General features: G+C 33.7%; 1 protein-coding gene across 1 annotated transcript; it reads right to left on the reverse strand.

The window, feature by feature from the left end:
* Positions 1-86: 86 nt before the first annotated feature.
* LOC123676738 (carboxypeptidase D) lies at positions 87-17,529 on the reverse strand. The gene is made up of 18 exons (XM_045612904.1): positions 16,847-17,529; positions 16,460-16,695; positions 16,132-16,301; positions 15,058-15,367; positions 13,710-13,801; positions 10,844-11,077; positions 10,177-10,368; positions 10,038-10,123; positions 9,781-9,978; positions 9,073-9,315; positions 7,447-7,638; positions 7,126-7,365; positions 6,635-7,068; positions 4,276-4,538; positions 3,873-4,214; positions 3,545-3,820; positions 955-1,113; positions 87-816 (listed from the first exon to the last, which is right to left on the reverse strand). Exons 1-18 carry the CDS (start codon positions 17,309-17,311, stop codon positions 683-685), a joined length of 4,266 nt encoding a protein of 1,421 aa, XP_045468860.1. The 5' UTR covers positions 17,312-17,529; the 3' UTR covers positions 87-682.
* Positions 17,530-19,474: the final 1,945 nt, after the last annotated feature.

Here is a 19,474-nt window from a genome sequence, read left to right on the forward strand (position 1 = left end):
TTTTCCTTTACATACAAATAAATTAAATAATAATAAGTTAATAAGTACTTCAACAAAAGGTTATTGAAAAGGTGACAAAATAATACTTTTCAAAATAGCAATACAACTTTATTAACAACTATTTCCAAATTAATGGAGGGGTATTTACAAAACTAAATTCGAATTATAACAAAAAATAGAACAAAAAAATCAAATAAGTTTTAAAATTGTGTATAAAAATATCATTTTGAATAAGGCAAAAAGGAAGATACAAAATATAAATTTGTGAAATAAAAGCAATATTCAGAAATGTATATAAACAAATCATTAAAATAAAAGCATAAAAGAGATCCAATATGAGAAAATAAAGAATGTTTGGTGAGAAATAATTAAGTAGAAAATGAGTTTTTTTCCACTAAAAATATGTCAATGCTTAAAACATAATTTAAGTTAAAAAGGAATGTGAAATATCATAAAATGCATACATTTATATCTCAAATGCATATAGAAAAAATTTGATACTCTTTATCAATTATTGCTTTGCTTCTCTAAATACTATTGGAATGAGACATCATGCCTAACACTCTTTTTATCAATTATTGCTTTGCTTAATTAAATATTACTCCTAGTATAGAATTACCCTGGATTTCTCTGTTTTTCCTTACTTTCGGTACTTTTTTAATTATCGTCATACCCGTTATTCTTATTTAACATTACTGAGTAAAACAATATCATCTTCATTATCTGAGGATGAAGGTAACTCTTGGTCTACATGTTCATATTCTCTTTCTTCATCATCGTCTTCATCAAAGTAAGGCCTCACTATTACTGGTTTACCTACGTAAGATTTAAATGAAAATGAACAGTGTAACTTGCAATTTCATAGGTTAAAAATTGATTTTGATTATTAGTGATCTAACATTGCAGAAAGTTTTTCACCATTAAATTACTATGTATTTAAACATGAAAACTCACGTTCAACGGGTCTCCTAAACAGTTCGTTTTCTTTCCCTTCATCATAATCTTTGAAATCTTCAAAATAACCACTGTTGTTTAGTAACCAATATTCATTTTTCTTCTTACAAGACATATAACAGAAAATTATTGATCCCACAAATAAAACAAGTCCAAAGCCTAAAACAAATAGAAATAATTCAAAGGAATACTGGACGTAAAGTTGAAGGATCATTTGAGTCCTTTTTCATACACCCAAATGTAAAAGAACAATTTCGAAGAAATGTTACTTCCTCTTTATTTTGGACTAATTTTCCTGAAGATACAAAAAATCTCGAAATAAACAAATGCGTAGTGTTAAGAAAGCTGTATCCTCCCCCTTTGAAACTGTAGTGCACCAAATTTTGAAAAAGAACCTATTGAACAGAATCACTATGTTTTCCGTGTTTTTAATGCACGACAATCAACGCAAGGGCAAGACCGCATGTAGCAAATATCGATAACCAATATTTGGATAATGAGGTTGATATTCAACGATTAGAATGGCCTGCATGTAGCCCAGATCTGAATCCAATTGAACATCTCTGGGATTAAATGCACAGAAACATTAGCACTACCTGAAACTCGACAGTATACCAATGCTTTGTCGGGTTCTGGTTGATGTTCGAGGGGGCCATACTCTTTACTGAACTTTATTTTTTGAGTGAACTTATGTAGTCCAAATACCATTAGGTGTACAACTTTGCTTCCGCCGTTTTTGCAATAGATGGCTGTAGCGGTAAGTGGTAGTCGATATAAATAGATCGTAGATGTCATAGCTTAGGTATTTGTAAACATAACGCCATCGAAATATTAGTCGATGTCTGTCTGCCTCATACAGTTATTCTCGATTAAACATGTCAGCTTACGAGCCAAATTCTCGTCATTTGTGGGAGGTTTTCATTTCCGGCTTTAATATGAAGCAATCTGCGGCTGAGGCTCATCGATTGCTCTGAAAAACCTATGGTAAGGACGCTATTAGTCAAAGAATCGTGCCGAGAGTGGTACCAACCCTTCAAAAACGGTGATTTTGACGTCGAAGATCAGCATGGTGGTGGAAGTGAGAAGTTTCGAAGATGTTGAACGGCGTTTGTTTGCTTGTGAACAGCTGCTTGCAATGTAAAGACGAAGATATTTCTGCATGGCATTGTGGCTGCAGATGAAAAATGGGTTCAGAAATGGTCAGAAAATCCTTTCACGTCAACACCAAACCGAATATTCACGGTTCCAGGGTCATGCTCAGTATTTGGTGAGATCAGCGCGGCGTAGTGTATTATGAGTTGTTAAAAAAAAATCACCGGTGATTGTTATCCAACGCAATTAATGCGTTTGAGCCGAGCATTGAAGGACAAACGGCCGAAATACTAAGAAAAACATGATGGTGATTTTACAGCATGACAATGCTCGACCCCATGTTGCGAAAGTGGTCAAGACATACTTGGAAACGTTGAAATGGGAAGTTCTACCCCATCTGCCGTATTCTCCAGATTTTGCTCCTTTGGACTATCTCTTGTTTCGATCAATGGCACACGGCCTGGCTGACCATCACTTCTGGTCTTATGGAGAAGTAAAAAATTGGATCGATTCGTGGATAGCTTCAAAAAATGACCAGTTTTTTCAACGCGGGATTCGTACGCAGCCCGAAGATGGGAGAAAGTAGTGGCCAGCGAGGGACCAGACTTTGAATCATAAATGTGTAACCAGTTTTTTACAATTAAGCCTCGAATTTCGGACAGAAAAGGCGAAAGCAAAGTTGTACGCCTATGTAATAGTAATATTATTCAACGAGCGGTAATGTGGGTCATAACTCACGCAGATGAAGTTTGCAGCACGAGCCGCAAGCGAGTGATGTAATTCATCAAGTGGGCTATTACCATTACCGCAAGTTGGATACTATACTTTATCTACGACTATAACAATAAATACTTGAGTACAAGTTTAGGGAAAGAACTTAATTGACAAACCCTAAAAGTTACTCATAAACGTTAAAATTATCAATGTGATATTCCTCCCCTCGATAACAATAATGGAATGTTCCCTTTCGGCCAAACAAATAGAAGCACAGAAGTATAGAAGCACAGATCCATCTTTTCCTATTGATTATAGTGAGTTATAGTAGTGAATTATTATAACTCACGCTGTTTGTTAATAGATACTATTAATTAAAAATATTAAAAAGTAGTTGAATAATGAATATGTAATTCAATAGGAGTAGATAAAAATACATTTTTAACATGAAACTGTGAAACTTATAGAGAAATTGGCCGAAGAATAAGTAAGATAAGTGACTAAATATTCAGATTTCTCATATTTAAAATTGGGGAAAGAAATGGAAGCTTTTAAAACAGTCTCGAAATTTTTGAAGTTCCTCAACTACAGGCAGTATACATAATATCGCTTCATTCCAATATACAATGGATTTCCCAAAAAATAAAAAAGAATTCTATCAATGATATCGAGTCCATTCTCGACTTGAATTCTAGAATTACAAACAATTGGCCACAACGATGGCGTCCGGTTTTTTTAGAAGATCTGCACAAAAACGATTTAACTGATAATATAAATAACTCACCTAAAATAAAAACAAAAATAATTCTTGGCAAACCCATCACATCGGAATTTTTGGTTAGGGTGAATATAACCACATCAGGTACACCATTCAAATTTTCAATCTTCAAATACTTGGTTAAGTCATGATAACCAGAAGCAGAAATGTTTATTGTGTACCTATTTACTTCTAGGGGCAAGGCATACTTCCCATCATCATCTGATAGTACTGTTATATTTTTTTCAACGACGTGAATTTCAGCCTTAGGTACTGGATGGCCGAAATTGTCCTTCACATAACCTTCAATTATATGATATAGCGATCAAATGAATAATATGTAGTTATAACTAACCTCTCAAGCCATTACTTTTGATTCCATTCAAATACAGAGGTTGATGTAGAATCTTATTTTCGGCATCAGTTTTACTCACTATAGGTATTGCAATACCAACATTATCATCGCTTTTGACTAGAGTAATGGGCAAGAATAATTTTTCGTTACCAATTTCTATATTATCAGTAACTGGTTTATAGTTATGACTATCAATTTCAAGTGAATATTTGCCTGGAGGAAGCATAATGTTGAAGTGGGCTGTGACTTTATCCACTTCAAATGTTTTATTGAGACCTTGCACCTGTATAGTTGCATTTATCATTGGTTTCTTAGCTTCATCTTGGATGTAACCGTGCACACCTGTTGGAAATTTTAGGGAAATTATATGGGTACATAGATCTATATAATTAAGTTAGCATACCTGATGAAGCCAATTTTAAAATTTCCATGACGGGAGACATAACCTCCCTCCAAATGTAGGGTAGGTTTTCGATGGCCGGATAGGGACAGCAGCTAACTTTGGCAGTTAGAATTGGTGTATCATACTCATTATATAAATAATCAGTTAATGTATCTTGAGTTCCAGTGAAGTCATTCCCACATAATATTGATGGTTTATATTGATATGTAAAGGAATCGTAGTATTTTTTGTAAATGTTGGTGTTATCCTTTGATTTTGGATATCTGAAAAATATTTCATTGATCAATGGAACAGTGATTTATTTCGTCTGAAAAATATTATTCATTGAATACACAATCATCAGTTTGGTTACACCATACATATTGATATCAGAATTTCTTCGAAATTGTATGTTTATTATAGGAATATTTAGACAAATATACATGGTGTTCCTAAATTAGAAGTTCCATAAACATGGGCCCGCAAAAGCTTTAGAGATACGGGGTGGTAAAGTTGGAGTATTTTTTCGGTTTTTTTTTCTCATAGCACTTGCACTTCACGAGATATTGAACTGAAATTTGAAATGATTTTCACATTTTACAGTTCACATCACGTGCTTTGTCAATTTTGGTTGAAAATCTCCAAGGTGATATTTTTTCTGGAGCAGTGCCCGTTTTTCTACTCCAGAATGTTTTTTTGGTGGACCACCAGTAGTATAAAGAAATGTAAGAAGAATTTTTCGGTACTGAACTTTTTTGTTCTCTATAGTTATCCAAATTTCATAAAAATCGGGGTATTCAGCTGTGATGAATAAATTATTAGTTTTGGTGTTTATTTTGCCGATCTGTAACAATAATGATTCATAAAGATTCGATCAATTCGTATAATCGTACAAAAAGGACTACAGAAACACCTTGTATCTCGAAAACAAATCGTTTGCATGTTATAATATGACATTTTTTTCATAAAATTATTCAAGGAATCTGCCATTTTCATTTGTGCCTCCAATATCTAAACTGCATATACAAAGGTAAGATACATAGGCGTACAACTTTGCTTTCGCTGTTTTTTTTTTCCGAAATCCGAGGCTTTATTGTGAAAAATTATTTATACAATTATTATGATTCAAGTATTGTCCATCGCTGGCCAATACTTTGTCCCATCTTTCGGGCAGCGTACGAATCCCGCATAGAAAAAACTGGTAATCTTTAGATGCCATCCACGAATCGATCCAATTTTTTACTTCTTCATAAGAAGAAGTGCTGGTCAGCCAGGCCGTGTGCTATTGATCGAAACAATTGATAGTCCGAGAATAAGGAATAACGTCTGGAATATACGGCGGATGGGGTAGGACTTCCCATTTCAACGTATCCACTTGGAAACGTCAAGACATACTTATATCTTGACAACTTTCGCAACATTGGGTCGAGCATTGTTATGCTGTAATATCACTTTACCATGTCTCTCGTTGTATTGCGGCCGTTTGTCTTCCAATGCTCGGCTCAAATGCATTCATTACTTTCGATAACTATCGCCTGTGATTGTTTCAGTCGGTTTTAACAACTCATAATAAACTATGCCGAGCTGGTCCCCCCAAATACTGAGCATTACCTTGAAACCGTGAATATTAGGATTTACCGTCGACGTGGAAGCATTGCTGGGATATCCCAGTGATTTTCTGCACTTCGGATTATCGTAATGGACCCATTTTTCGTCTCCAGTCACGATGCGATGCAGAAAACCCTTTCGTCTTTGCCTTGCAAGCAGCTGTTCACAAGCAAACAAACACCATTCAACATATCTCGGCTTCAACTCGTACGGCTCCCAATTTTCTTGTTTCTGAATCATTCCCATGACTTTCGCGCGTTTTGAAATGGATTGTTGCGTCACCCCCAATGATCCTACCAATTCTTGTTGCGTTTGACACGAGTCGTGACCAAGGAATATCTCCAATTCTGCATCTTCGAAAACCTTCTCTCTTCTACCGCCATGCTTGTCTTTGACGTCAAAATCACCGTTCTTGAAGCGTTGAAACCACTATCGGCACGTGCTTTCACTAATAGCGGCCTCGAGAGCATTCGATGAGCCTCAACCGCAAATTTTTTCATATTAAAGCAGAAAACTAAAACCCTCCGAATGACGAGAATTTGGCTCGTAAACTGACATGTTTAATAGAGATAAACTTCATGATGAAGACACAAATCGACTAATATTTCGATGGCATTATGTTTACAAAGCTTATTGTATGACATCTACGATCTATTTATTTAGACTATCACTTACTGCAACACAGCCATCTATTGCAAAATGGCGGAAGAAAAGTTGTACACCTAATAACTGAATAATCGAAAAAGGGTTTGTTACTGGAAGTAGGACTTACATCATTCCACTACCACCTCCTTCGAAGTTCAAGACCAAGTTGAATTTCTCCTCAATGAGCATTCTCTTGAATGCATTCGCAATGCTCTTCCTTTCAGTGATGCTATTTACCCTACCTTTTCCAGAATTCATGACCTGATCGCCAACTTGTTTGAAGTCTGCTGTTATATTGTTACATACATAGTTGTCAGGTATTTTAGTACCACTCGATTCTTTGTTATAATCCCCCCAAACTTGTTCGAAAGCCTTATCAATGACAGGTACAATGTAGATGACTGTTTCATTCAAGATCTTCCCGATGAGTGGATCCCCTATCTTCAAACCTGCCAGCAAATGGCGGGCCATATAGATACTAAGTTCGCGGCCTAAAGGTTGCGTAGCGTAGAGGTTTCCTATTATGGCTATCTTGAATTTATGTTCATCAGAACCTTCAACCTAAATAAATTTTTATTTAATTATAGCGAATTCCACTTGAAGGTTAAGTCACCTAACCTCATTCGAAACCTTCAAACTGTGAATGGCCATTGATACTTCACTCTCACTTTGGAAACTAGCAGCATCTGGATACATATTCTCCAGTTTGCCCATAACCTCGTATATTTCACTGTTGGAATGGTATTTGGGGTGATACTGATTCTTTTGGTTATCGAAATCGTAGGCGTTCGCCCAGTGAGCCCCATCATTCTTTAGTAGGGTTATATTGTAACTGAAACTACCAGAAGCAGGTACGATCTGAAATGATAAACAAAGATAAATAAATAGAGTGGTCACCTTAAAATGACAACAGAATACACCCAATTTCACCAAACTCACCACTTGTTGTGTATAACTTTCATATCCTCTTGCCATTACTGTTATATTGTAAACACCAGGTAAAAGGATCCTCCAATAATCTCCGTCTTTACCAGTTTTTACGAAATGTGAAATACCGTCTACCATTATCTCTGCACGAGAAATGGGTTGACCTATGGTACTTCGTACAAATCCATGAATTCCTTTATGAACCTACAAGTTATTTTGTTTAGCCATTTATATAGCGCGATTCATGATAATATACAATATAAATACATAAATAAAAGTTTCAAAATTGTGTAAGGATGTTCTAACAGGTGTCCGGCTAGGTCGCGTGACCTAACGTCTATGGACTATAACCTTTAGGAAAGATTAAAACCTAGCCGGCCACCTGTTGGGACTTCGAACATGAATTCAGCAAAATATCAAGTATGTTATATTGTGGAATGATAATTTTCAGCTCCATCGAAATATGTATAAATATACGGGGTGTCCCATTTGAAAAAAAAATTTCATAGCGATATATCTCCTAAAATATCAGTTTGTAATTCTGGATCCTGTTTTACAGGTGTAGTAAAAATCATCAGTTACGTTTTCCGCCTAGTCATGTAACTCATGAATAAAGACGACATTATATCCAGTGAGTTGAGATTTTACAAGTTAATATAAAATAACAGTTTCAAGATTTATGAAGAATTTCGTGTTGATTGCGTCATTAGGTTTATAACAAATTTAACCGGAATATTGATGATGATGATGATGATTGTGAATCTGTAAAAGAGGAAATAATGGAATATAGCATAAAATTTACTGTGAGTTCTACAAATTTTGGCACATGAACATATGAAACCTTATAGAAAGTTTTTTTTTCAAGTTATGCTCAAACATCTGAAAAATCATCATTCATAGCAATGCTGAAGCAAAACCATTTTTGCTGTCAAAAAAAAAATTTCACAAAAACAGAAAGTAGAGTATTAATAGTTAATATGTTCTTAAGAGGGAACACCACCACGTGACTGCTCAGTTCAAAACGAAATTAAAGGTTATTCTTCTATATATCAAATAATTTGACAACTTTGTGTCTAATCCTTCACAATAATATATCATATAGATATATTATTGTGAAGGATTAGACACAAAGTTGTCAAATTATTTGATATATATTAAATATCCTTCATCAAGTAGACTCATTAAACTTTTATGAGGTTATTCTTCTCTTATATCACCGCTTTTTATGTGGTTTTCACATAATTTCTTCAAACAATAATCTGCATTGTAAATTTCATTTTTCGCAGAAGAATTGATGATATAATATCCCTACAAACCACTTATGTATTTCAAAAATATTCATAAAAAAACCTACAAAAAATCATTATACAAGAAGGAAAACTCTAATTTTGTGAATATTTTCAGAAGGACTCGTAAAGCATTTTCTTGTGTGGAAGTTGGAACTATTGTAATACTCCTAACTTCCACTAAATCTTCCTGGCAACACCGCACATATTTTTTGTTCCTTCTTTTCTAGGCAAATATTGTTAGATCACGGGAAATTTGCATGTGGCGGTGTTTCTTCTTGGTATTATACAATACATGCTTATTAACGAAAATAATTTGTGGAATGTAATTAGTTAGGTATTTAATATATACCTGTTCAATGTATGTTATCAAAGCTTCCTTGTTGTCTAACCAGTACTGTGGTAGTTTGTCAGAGGTCGGATATTTGTAACAACCAACTTCAAGGGTGATCTCCATACAACCTGCTACCATATAGTTCCAATCTTGCATTCCTCCTGTTATAATGTACCACTCAGCTCCGTTGGTTATACCGTTTGTGAATTTTTCTTTCGGGAACATTGGACAAGGCTTTCCATCGTGCATTGTTCTATGCGCCTATAAATTCAATTCGAATCGAAAATTTTTCAGCGAAAATGGAATAGTTATTTATAATACAAGTGCAGAAGGCATTGATATTCTTCCACGAGTTCAAAATTCAAAAACGAGCCACGAAGTGGCGAGTTTTGGAATGAACGAGTGGTAGAATGAGCCTTCTGTACGAGTATTATACATTATTTTCTCTAATTCATTGCATTTTCATTGAAATTAATGAAATATTTCCATAAATATATTTTAGTGATTTTTGCATTGAAAAATGTTGGTTGGCAGAACTGATTCCTTTAAGGCAAATTGATGAATTGACAGATAAAGCCGTGGCGGAAAGTTCGGAGTGCCAACATAGAATAATGAAATATAACCATGAAAACTGTGCGTTTCTGATATATTCTCGCACGATTTTGTTCTACAAGATGTGGAAGAATGAACGGAATAACCACAGAATTAGAGAAAAATATAACTTACATTAGAATAAGTCAGGGCTAAGTGTTTGAAAACTGCGTCATCTGGTGTGGGATTTCTATATTGTTTCAAGTCGGGCGTATCATCGTAAGGATAGTTTGCCACCAGGGCACCATTGTGGAGATTCGCGGAAAGCACAAAAGATTGTGAAAATATCCAGTCCATCACGTTCTTCGTTTCTGGTTCAATAACCCTATTGAACTGAGATAAAGAAGGCAATTCAATGAACGGTTTCATAAAAAATTAATAATGCGAATTACCTCATTGACAACATATTGATCAGGAAAATTTCTATTCAAATCAACGCCATGAGCATTGCTTCTTCCCCTTCCGCTGGAGGCATCGCCTTAAAACGTTCAAACTCAAAAAATTATTCATTTTGTTCGACAAATATTTTACCTTCTCTTGATATTTCATACCCGTCGGGATTCATACTAGGAAGGAGATGAATCCTTGTATTATTCAGCAACTGGGTTATTCTATCATCTGTTCCATACCTTTCGCAAAGGTATTTTATCAATAACAACAGTAATTCTCTACCAACTACCTCATTTCCATGCATGTTCGCAACATACTTGAATTCTGGTTTACCTAGTGATAAAAATATAGTATTGCACAAGTTGTTCTTACATATACAGACTACAGAGTGGTCCAGATTTAAGTTCATCAACTTTGGCGTCAGGTAGAACAAATCTTTTCATGAAAAAAGTTTATATAAACAGAAATCCTAACAAGCCCCGTTTTCGAGAAACAGGTTGTTAAATTTTGAAAAAAAAAATCAGTTTTTACTTATTACTCCAATATTATTACATTCATTGTATCAATTCTTAGGTAATGAAGACTAGATCATGTGATGTTTCGGTAAGTAAGTCAACTGTCACAATCATTCAGTGGCGTAGGTATAGGGGTGAAATGATTCTTTTCCTATTGAAAATCTACACCACTGTCTCTTTTTCGAGAAAATGTTTCATTTCTGAAATCAACAATTTCACTGAAGAAATGTTGTCCTGAATTTTTCCATAGAATGTACCGTTTTCGAGATAATGGACTATTCACTAGATTTTACCTGGAACGTGTTTGAAGGGGGTGCTGCTAACAACAAAAACCCACATCTCCCTGCCTTGTACAGTTTTCCCGATCGAATACATGTTAGTGATGTTGGCATAGGATTTGTTGTATTTTTTCATAAACTTTTCCATATCATCATAATGATGGTGTTGAAAGACAGAATCATCAGCAACCATGAAACCGTATTTATCATATGCATCCTTATTTTCTTTGATCAGTTTTTGGTATTCTCCTGCAGAATTGGAATAAGAGATAAGAATAAAAATCTGAATCGGTGTATATATAAAAATAAATGGTTCACAAGCAAAGGATTTGGAATCAGGTCATCATACATTTTCAGTAACTTTCCTTTTAATATAAATAATTTGAAATTTAATTGGACAGAAATGCAACAGAATTATTACCAATAGCTTTATGTTTTTTATTCTACTTGTCGAATCTTTTCAGAAATGTTAAAGAATAACTGCAACTCTCTAATAGAAAATCTTTAATTTCCATTTGGAAAATATATTGAACTTTACCGCGGCTTATTTAATGAGCATATTAAGTTCAATTATTTCATTGGAAATATTTTTTCGTAAGAGTTTTCTTTTTTCAGATTTTTGATTGATACAACTTAAAAAAATCACCCGGTATTAGTAAATACCTCATGTTCAGTAAACCTCAACTACTAACTCATATACCTAGAAAGAGATAAAAATAGTTCACTGCAATTTATTTTAATGAACCGTGCCGAACATTAGAAGAAATATTTATGATTGAAATTGATTTATTACATAGGCGTACAACTTTGCTTCCGTTTTTTTTCGAAATTCGAGGCTTTATTTTAAAAAACCGATTTTACATTTCTGATTCAAAGTATTGCCCATCGCTGACCACTACTTTCTCTCATCTTTCGGGCTGTGTACGAATCCAGCGTTGAAAAAACTGGTCATATTTTATAGCGATCCATGAATCGATCCAATTTTTCACTTCTTCATAAGACCGGAAGTGCCGGTCAGCCAAACCATGTGCCATTGATCATAATAAGTGATAGTCCGAGGGAGCAACGTCAGAAAATACAGCGGGTGGGGTAGAACTTCCAATTTCAACGTTTCCAAGTATGTCTTGACCACTTTCGCAACATGGAGTCGATTATCATGCACTGAAATCACTTTATTATGTCTCTCGTTGAATTGCGGCCGTTTGTCTTTCATTGCTCGACTCAAACGAATTAATTGCGTTCAATAGGGATCACCTGTGACTGTTTCAGTCAGTTTTAACAATTCATAATACACTATGCTGAGCTGGCCCCACCAAATACTGAGAACCGTGAATATTCGGTTTGGCTGTCGACGTGGAAACATGGCCGGGATATCCGCATGATTTTCTACGCTTGGGATTATCGTAATGAACTCAATTTTTGTCCCCAATCACAAAGCGATGCAGAAATCCCTTCCGTCTTTCCTTTATAAGTATCTGTTACAAGCAAAAAAACGCCGTTTTTGCTTGTTTATGAATCATTCCCATGACTTTCAGGCATTTTGAAACATCTTGCTGCGTCACTCCCAATGATCCTGCCAATTCTTGTTGCGTTTGACACGAGTCTTGATCAAGTGTAATGCCTCAAATGCTACATCTTAGAAAACCCTCTCTCTTCCATGTTGGTCTTCGCTGGTCAAAATCACCGTTCTTGAAGCGTTGAAACCACTCTCGGCACGTTCTTTCACTAATAGCGGCCTCACCATAGGTATTTGATAAGCCTCAGCCGTAGATTTATTCATATTAACGCAGAAAATCAAAACCTCCCGCAAATGACGAGAATTTAGCTCGTAAGCTGACATGTTTAATCGAGAATAACTTTATGACGCAGAAAAAAATCGACTAATATTTCGATGGCGTAATGTTTACGAATACCTAAGTTGATTGTATGACATCTACTTTCTAGTCATTTCGATTACCTCTTACCGCTACAGCCATCTATTGCCAAACCGCGAAAGTAAAGTTGTACACCTAATATTTAGAAAAAAAAAACTTGAACTATTAATTATTTTCTGGATACCAAATTATTAATTCATATATTATGCCATAGTTTCAGATAAATATTAATATTGGAAATAAACCACACAATAGAATTAAACAATCAAATGATGAAGTGGACCCTACTTACCTTCGAATTTTAATCATTCTTCTGATGTAGCAAAACCTTGACCTTGGTTAGTAGAAGGTGCAGAAAAAGGCAAAATTAAAATACACATGTTTATATAATTAATTTTTATTAAATAACCATAGAAATATTCAAATATGTTCAATAATAAAACAATTCATTCATTGCAATAAGGTAAAATAAATACTGAAGCAAAAAATTGAAATTTATAAAAAGCACAAAGTCTAATCAAATAAAATTATATAAACATATGTATTTGTTCATATGTGAGATAACTATCAATATATAGTACTTGAATGTAAGAAATTATTGTCCTAATGCTCTATTTGTCTTTTAAGTTCCTTAAAATTAATTCCTACTTATCTCTGTTCCACCTTAAAATTCCATATAGGTTAGTGAAATAATGTCTTAGATTTTTCATAATATACATACAATGACTAATTAAGGAAATGAAGGAAGTTTAAAATTTGTAATGGAATAGATGAGAGAAATATAACCATCACCAAAACAATAAATATCTTTAACAAAAGCTACTATCGAAAAAATTTGTTCGAAAAATTTCTTATTATCCTATAGAACTACTTTTTGTTATTTTGTCATGGCACAATCCTTCAATGTTCTATCATTTGCTGAGATTGATATGTATCATTGAATCTTCCCAAAAAATTAATACCTCAGTACCAAACCCATTCTGGAACATAATTTTGAGAAACTCTACCTTCAATTGGAACAGATCTTTTGAGTACAAGGTCCTGCCTTGTTGTCTTGCCCTCCTTTACTGTAATTCTCACTTTTTCTGACGGTTCATATCTGGAAGAAATTGCATTTTTGCAAATGTTAAGAAGCAACAATCCAATACAAAAATCGACAGAGTTAGTTCAGAAGAAAAAGTTTCAAACTGAAAGCTGACACATTTCATCATAAAATAACAAATTCTTAATACATTTCATTTTCATTAAAACCTTAAAACCATGATGAACCTTGAAGTCAATTCTAGGGAAATAAAATATACAGGGTGATTCTCAGTGATGGCCTGTTAGACGTTTATGGAAAACTGATCATAATTTTGTGCTGAAAATTTGCATGTTGGAGTTTGAGACAATGAGCTTCCTAAATATTTTCAGACTGCTACAGCTTACGGTTTTACCGGAACAGGCTACTATACTTTCTTATTCCAAATGGCACACTTATTTGATGAAAATTTCAGCAATATGCCTTAACTTGCATAAAAAGTCAACGGGTCATAAGTTAATGGGATTCTTATGAAAAAAATGGTGGAGACGTGTGACTCACGTTTTTTTAATGCTTTTTCAAAAAAATGTATTTTTCTTAAAAACGTTTTCCATTGTTTCAACAAATAGTTGGACAATTCACAACTAAAATTTCATGTGAATAATTAATGGAACAGCTGATAAATGAATATTGTACAGATGGAAAATTCAAACTCGAATACAGAGCCATTTATGACAATTTGTGAAAAATTGTTTGTACAAAATTTTTTTATTTGTTGCCGTAGGATACGAATGTGCAATAAAAATAAGAGTTACTTTTTTAGATTGTCTTCCTGATTTGTCACCTTTAAAATTCAAGAATTCCGTAACCGATTTTTGTACCAAATTTCATACAATACTTATAATAGTTTCCGAGAAAAGTTCTGGGGGGAAAGCATAAGCCGTACGTACGGATTTCATTTCATTAAATTTTTAGATTCTGCATATTTCAAAACTAAAACTGTGAAAATTTTAAGAGGAGTTGAACATTTTTTATATAAACCAATTCCGAAAGCTTATCATCGAAAAAAATGATCCTAATTCGTTGGATTTCAAAAAATTGTGAGAGTCCAGAAGTCAAATTTGAATGTTATAATTCTTACTATAAGTACATAATATTGATAACACCCTTTGTTTAGTGGATAATTTGAAATAAAATCATTTGAATATCATTAAGAAAATTACCATGAGGAGAAAACATTTCTACTTTTGGAAATTCTATTTTCAGGACATTTATCATGAAAATATGTTTGTTATTTACTGATGAAGTCAAAAATAGCTAAGCCAACTACATACCCATATGCTGATGCCAGTATTTCATAAGATCCAGGAAGAAGAAGCCTCCAATACTCTCCTCTATTCGACGTGGTGACATTATGCTTGATTCCAATAATTTGTACGTCTGCATCAAGTACTGGCGTACCATCTGTATCTGTAACGATTCCCTTGACACCCCAATGTGTAGCTTCCATGTATTTCAACAGTGATTCTTTGTTCAACTGCCATTCTTTTGGTAATGTTGTTGCAGATGGAAATTTGCAACATGTTAATTCAAATGTAACTTCAAAACAGTTTGAATGAACATAATTGAAATCTTGCATGCCACCTGTAAAGAATAATAATTAATATCACATCACAAAAGTAGATATTTGAGTTGTTCCCCAAAAGTTTTAAATCCAATCCACTGAGATTTTCCAGGCCAAGAAAGAAGAAGTAGTAGTAGATGAAAAAAGGATAATAAATAACATTAATTTACAAAGATATATATTATATGATAAACATCAGTAATTTGCTTGGTAATTTGTAACGAGAAATGAAATGGAAGCTTTTTTCTCACAATCTTACAGTTTCAAAACCAAGGCGGATCAAAAATGCAATCAAACAAAATGCAAAATAACGATCATGTTAATTATCAAGTATCAGTCATGTGTTCGTTATCTGCAGAACCATGAGAGGAGAAAAGAATACTGCAAGTAAACATGCTTTTAATTGTAGTTTTTTTTTCTCTTATGGTTTTGCAGATAACAAACACATTCTTGTCGCATTTCTCTTAATTTTATATTTTGTTTGATTGTATTTTCGATTCTACTTGGTTTTGAAAATTTTAAAACTGTATATAGCAAATTATTCTTTAAGATTGTGATTCCTTAAAACTGTAGCTTGTATGTAAGTTGTATTTGTTGTTAAATTATATCCTCCTGGCTTAATATGTTGATTCTTTGTAGCTTTGACTTGAAAAGGAGTATCTTATAAAAAACTCAAAACTAGTCGTCATCACTTATAGTTACCTAATAAAAAATGTGAGGAAAAACATTACTTTTTACTTTGTTCCTGATGAACCACCCACATTGATCAATCTTTCAAACTCACCCTGAAGTTCATACCAAAATGCTCCATTAGTAATTCCGTCTTCGAAGTGTTCTTGTGGGCAACCATTTCCAGATTTCATTATTGCATGATTATGTGCATAAACAGAAGCAAGTCTTTTAAATAAGTTGTCATCTGGAGATTTACTTTCTTTACAACATTGTCGTCCAGTACTGAAAACCAAAAAAGTATATATACAGTAGAATTCCTTTATATATTATTTAGATTATTTTTATTAACATCACAAATGGAGGTATTATATTGTATGCCATTACCCACTTAAACTAAACACTGTTATAATATCATCTTCAATAGCCAACTTATTACTTACTTTGAATCATCATAGGGATAACTAGCAACAACTGCTCCAGAGTGCAAATTACCAGACAGAACAAATGGCCTGGATAAAATCCATGTCATCATAGCAACAGTTTCGGGTTGCCTCCCGGCTAAGATTGTACCTCGTGTTAAAGACTTATTGAATTGATCAGGAAAATCACGATTCAAATCGTAGCCATTCTCATTGTTTCTTCCTACATACTTAGTTCGAGAATCACAATGACCTTCCTAAAAATAGATCAATTATAAATAAACAAAGAATTCTATTTCTTCTATTCTATTCATTATTTTATAAGATTTTATTAGATTATTGACATTAAAATGACATATTTTACATTCTAATATGTCTAGAAATATTTTTAGACATCTCATTACATACCAATGAATTTTCATAGCCGTCTGGATTCATTGAAGGCATTAAATATATATCTGTGGTATTCACAAGCCTTGTAACTCTTTCATCTTTTCCGTAATTATAAATGAGATATTGAGCAAGGTATATCATCAACTGTCTACCTACAGTTTCATCCCCATGCATATTTGCAACATATTTGAACATAGGTGTCAAAAGACTGCGATTTGCCACATTTGCATGGATCTCTAGAACCCATAACTCACGATTTTTCACTGATCTTCCAACAGATATCAGCTTGGCTATATCCGAATGTTCTGTTTCTAATTTTTTAAAAAGGTTTGTCAGCTCATCATAATCTATATATCTTGGGTTCTGAAGAAAATTCTCATTAATTTCTTGTTTTATTTCTTCCAAATCATTTTCCCTTGTTGGTAAACATAAACAAATATTACACAAAATTAGAACTGGCAAAACATATTGGAAAAACATTTTTCTATCAGAATAACGGGTTCATTACTGTTGTGAACTATCTTACAAGCTTCACAGCTAACAACCCACTTATTTCTAATTCACAATAATCTGATTAGATTGCTTAATAGCGGTAAATTGTATATGGAAATGTTTGTTGGGGGACTAGATGAGGAGAAAAATGTCGGTACGGGAAAGTTGAAAATTATGAAAAATCCCAGTGACGTCATTTGACCGTAGGCAAAATTATCCCAATCCCAATGTGTCAAAGTTGTCAAATCTTTCAGTAGTTCAAATATTTGACCTCTTTGACATTTTATGTTTTTTAAGGCAGTTGCGCAGTTGGGTTTTATAAGGTTTTGACAGGTAAGCCATAGAACAAGTATGTATATACACAGACTAACACAGTAATCTGTGGTATATACTTACTCTATGAGCAAAGATCTCCTTAATCCAGTGTTACCAATTCACGGATTGTAATCCGATTTGCGGATTTTTTTCCCTCAAGCGGATTTTTTTCGGATTTTATTATTTTGCGGATTTTTTCGGATTTTTTCAGTGTCGTTGCCTGGTTTCAGAGATATTCATAAAAGAGATTTCTGTAATTTGGTTGGTGATGAAGTTACTGACTGAGCCACCAGATGTCGACATCTAGTATGGTTAATCAGATAGAGAAAGCAAGATAAAACTATTAAGAGATTTTATGATTTTAAAACCCCTACGGCCACTGATAGCATTGCTATTTAGGGTTTTTTTCCAGAGTACCTGCTATTCTAACAGGAACTTTGGAAAAACCCTCTAAATGTGCGTAACATATTTTTTACCATAAAATTCAAGCGTACTGTTCTGTAATCTGCGCATTACCACGTTTGAATAAAGAATACTAGTTCTATGTTCTAAGATTACCACATATATTTTTTTTTGTATCTTAGAACATTTTACCTCATATAACTATGGTTTCTGTGATCATAACAATAGAATAATAGTTCTATGATCCTAATTGATGTTCGTTAGGCGGTCTAGCCACAGAATAACCTGTTTTTCTGTGGTCTAGCCACAGAATAACATGTTTTTCTGTGGTCTATCAGCGTTCTGTCAATAGAAGAGAGATCGGATTTTTTTCGGATTTTTTCGTAGTTTTTGACAAATATTTCGGATTTTATCGGAGTTTTTGACCAATATTTCGGATTTTTTGTCGGAAGGCCATTGGCAACACTGCCTTAATCTTTGTATATGAGGTAAGCACGTTGAAACTGTATGTCATAGAACAAGTAAGTATATACTTACTCTATGCTGTATATTACCTTTTTACTCTGCGAAAACAGACAAGCTTCTTACCATTGTACACAGTAGAGATTATACAAAACAAACAGTTCTCGATTTGTAATTGTACATATTTATTTTCACAATTGAGAATTTACGAAGTGTTGAAGTCAGAAATGGAAACATACTCAAAAATTTTCCTAGATGAAAATAATCATCACAGAGTAAAGATGGAAATGAGAGAAGCTGATGATAGCTATGAAAAAGGAAGCACATTTGACTTGGAGTAAGCATTCATTCTTTTTTCTTTATACTGTAGGCCAAATTTTAACTTTATTTTATTTCTAGAAAGAACATGGCTTATTGTCTCTTCAGTTAAGTAGATGTGTTTTTGCGATTTTGAAAGTTTAATTATTTGATTATATTTTAGTTCTTAGTGAAGGAAAACGCACGTCCTCGAACTACTTTCGAGGACTTTTTCAGATACACCGAATACTTTTCATCGATAAACACGAACAACGGAACATAAAACGAAAAAAAAGGTTCTCGTTACTATGGATTACTATGAGCTTTTTTCTTTGTATCTATGGCGTTTTTGGTTGATTTTTTCTTTCGTCTTTTACGCTTTGAATCTTCCTGGTTTTTAGGTACTTCTCCTCCTGAAGAGGTATTAGTTTCTGATCTGTAGAGAAGTTCGAAGACTGAGGCGCTAGCAGTAATCCGCTTAGAAATTTTATTTAATCGAATTTGTTTACTCATAATAATCACTTTTTTGAAGAAATTCTCAAGGCACGTTGAAATTATTCACATGTGCTCACCATGAAGGTTCAACACAAACTGTTCAATATTATTTTCTCTATTTCGCAATAAATCAAATACACAGACACAAGATACTAATTTTCAAAATATATTCATTGCGAA

Source organism: Harmonia axyridis, chromosome 3 (genome assembly GCF_914767665.1).
Source record: "Harmonia axyridis chromosome 3, icHarAxyr1.1, whole genome shotgun sequence".
Classification (NCBI taxonomy): domain Eukaryota; kingdom Metazoa; phylum Arthropoda; class Insecta; order Coleoptera; family Coccinellidae; genus Harmonia; species Harmonia axyridis.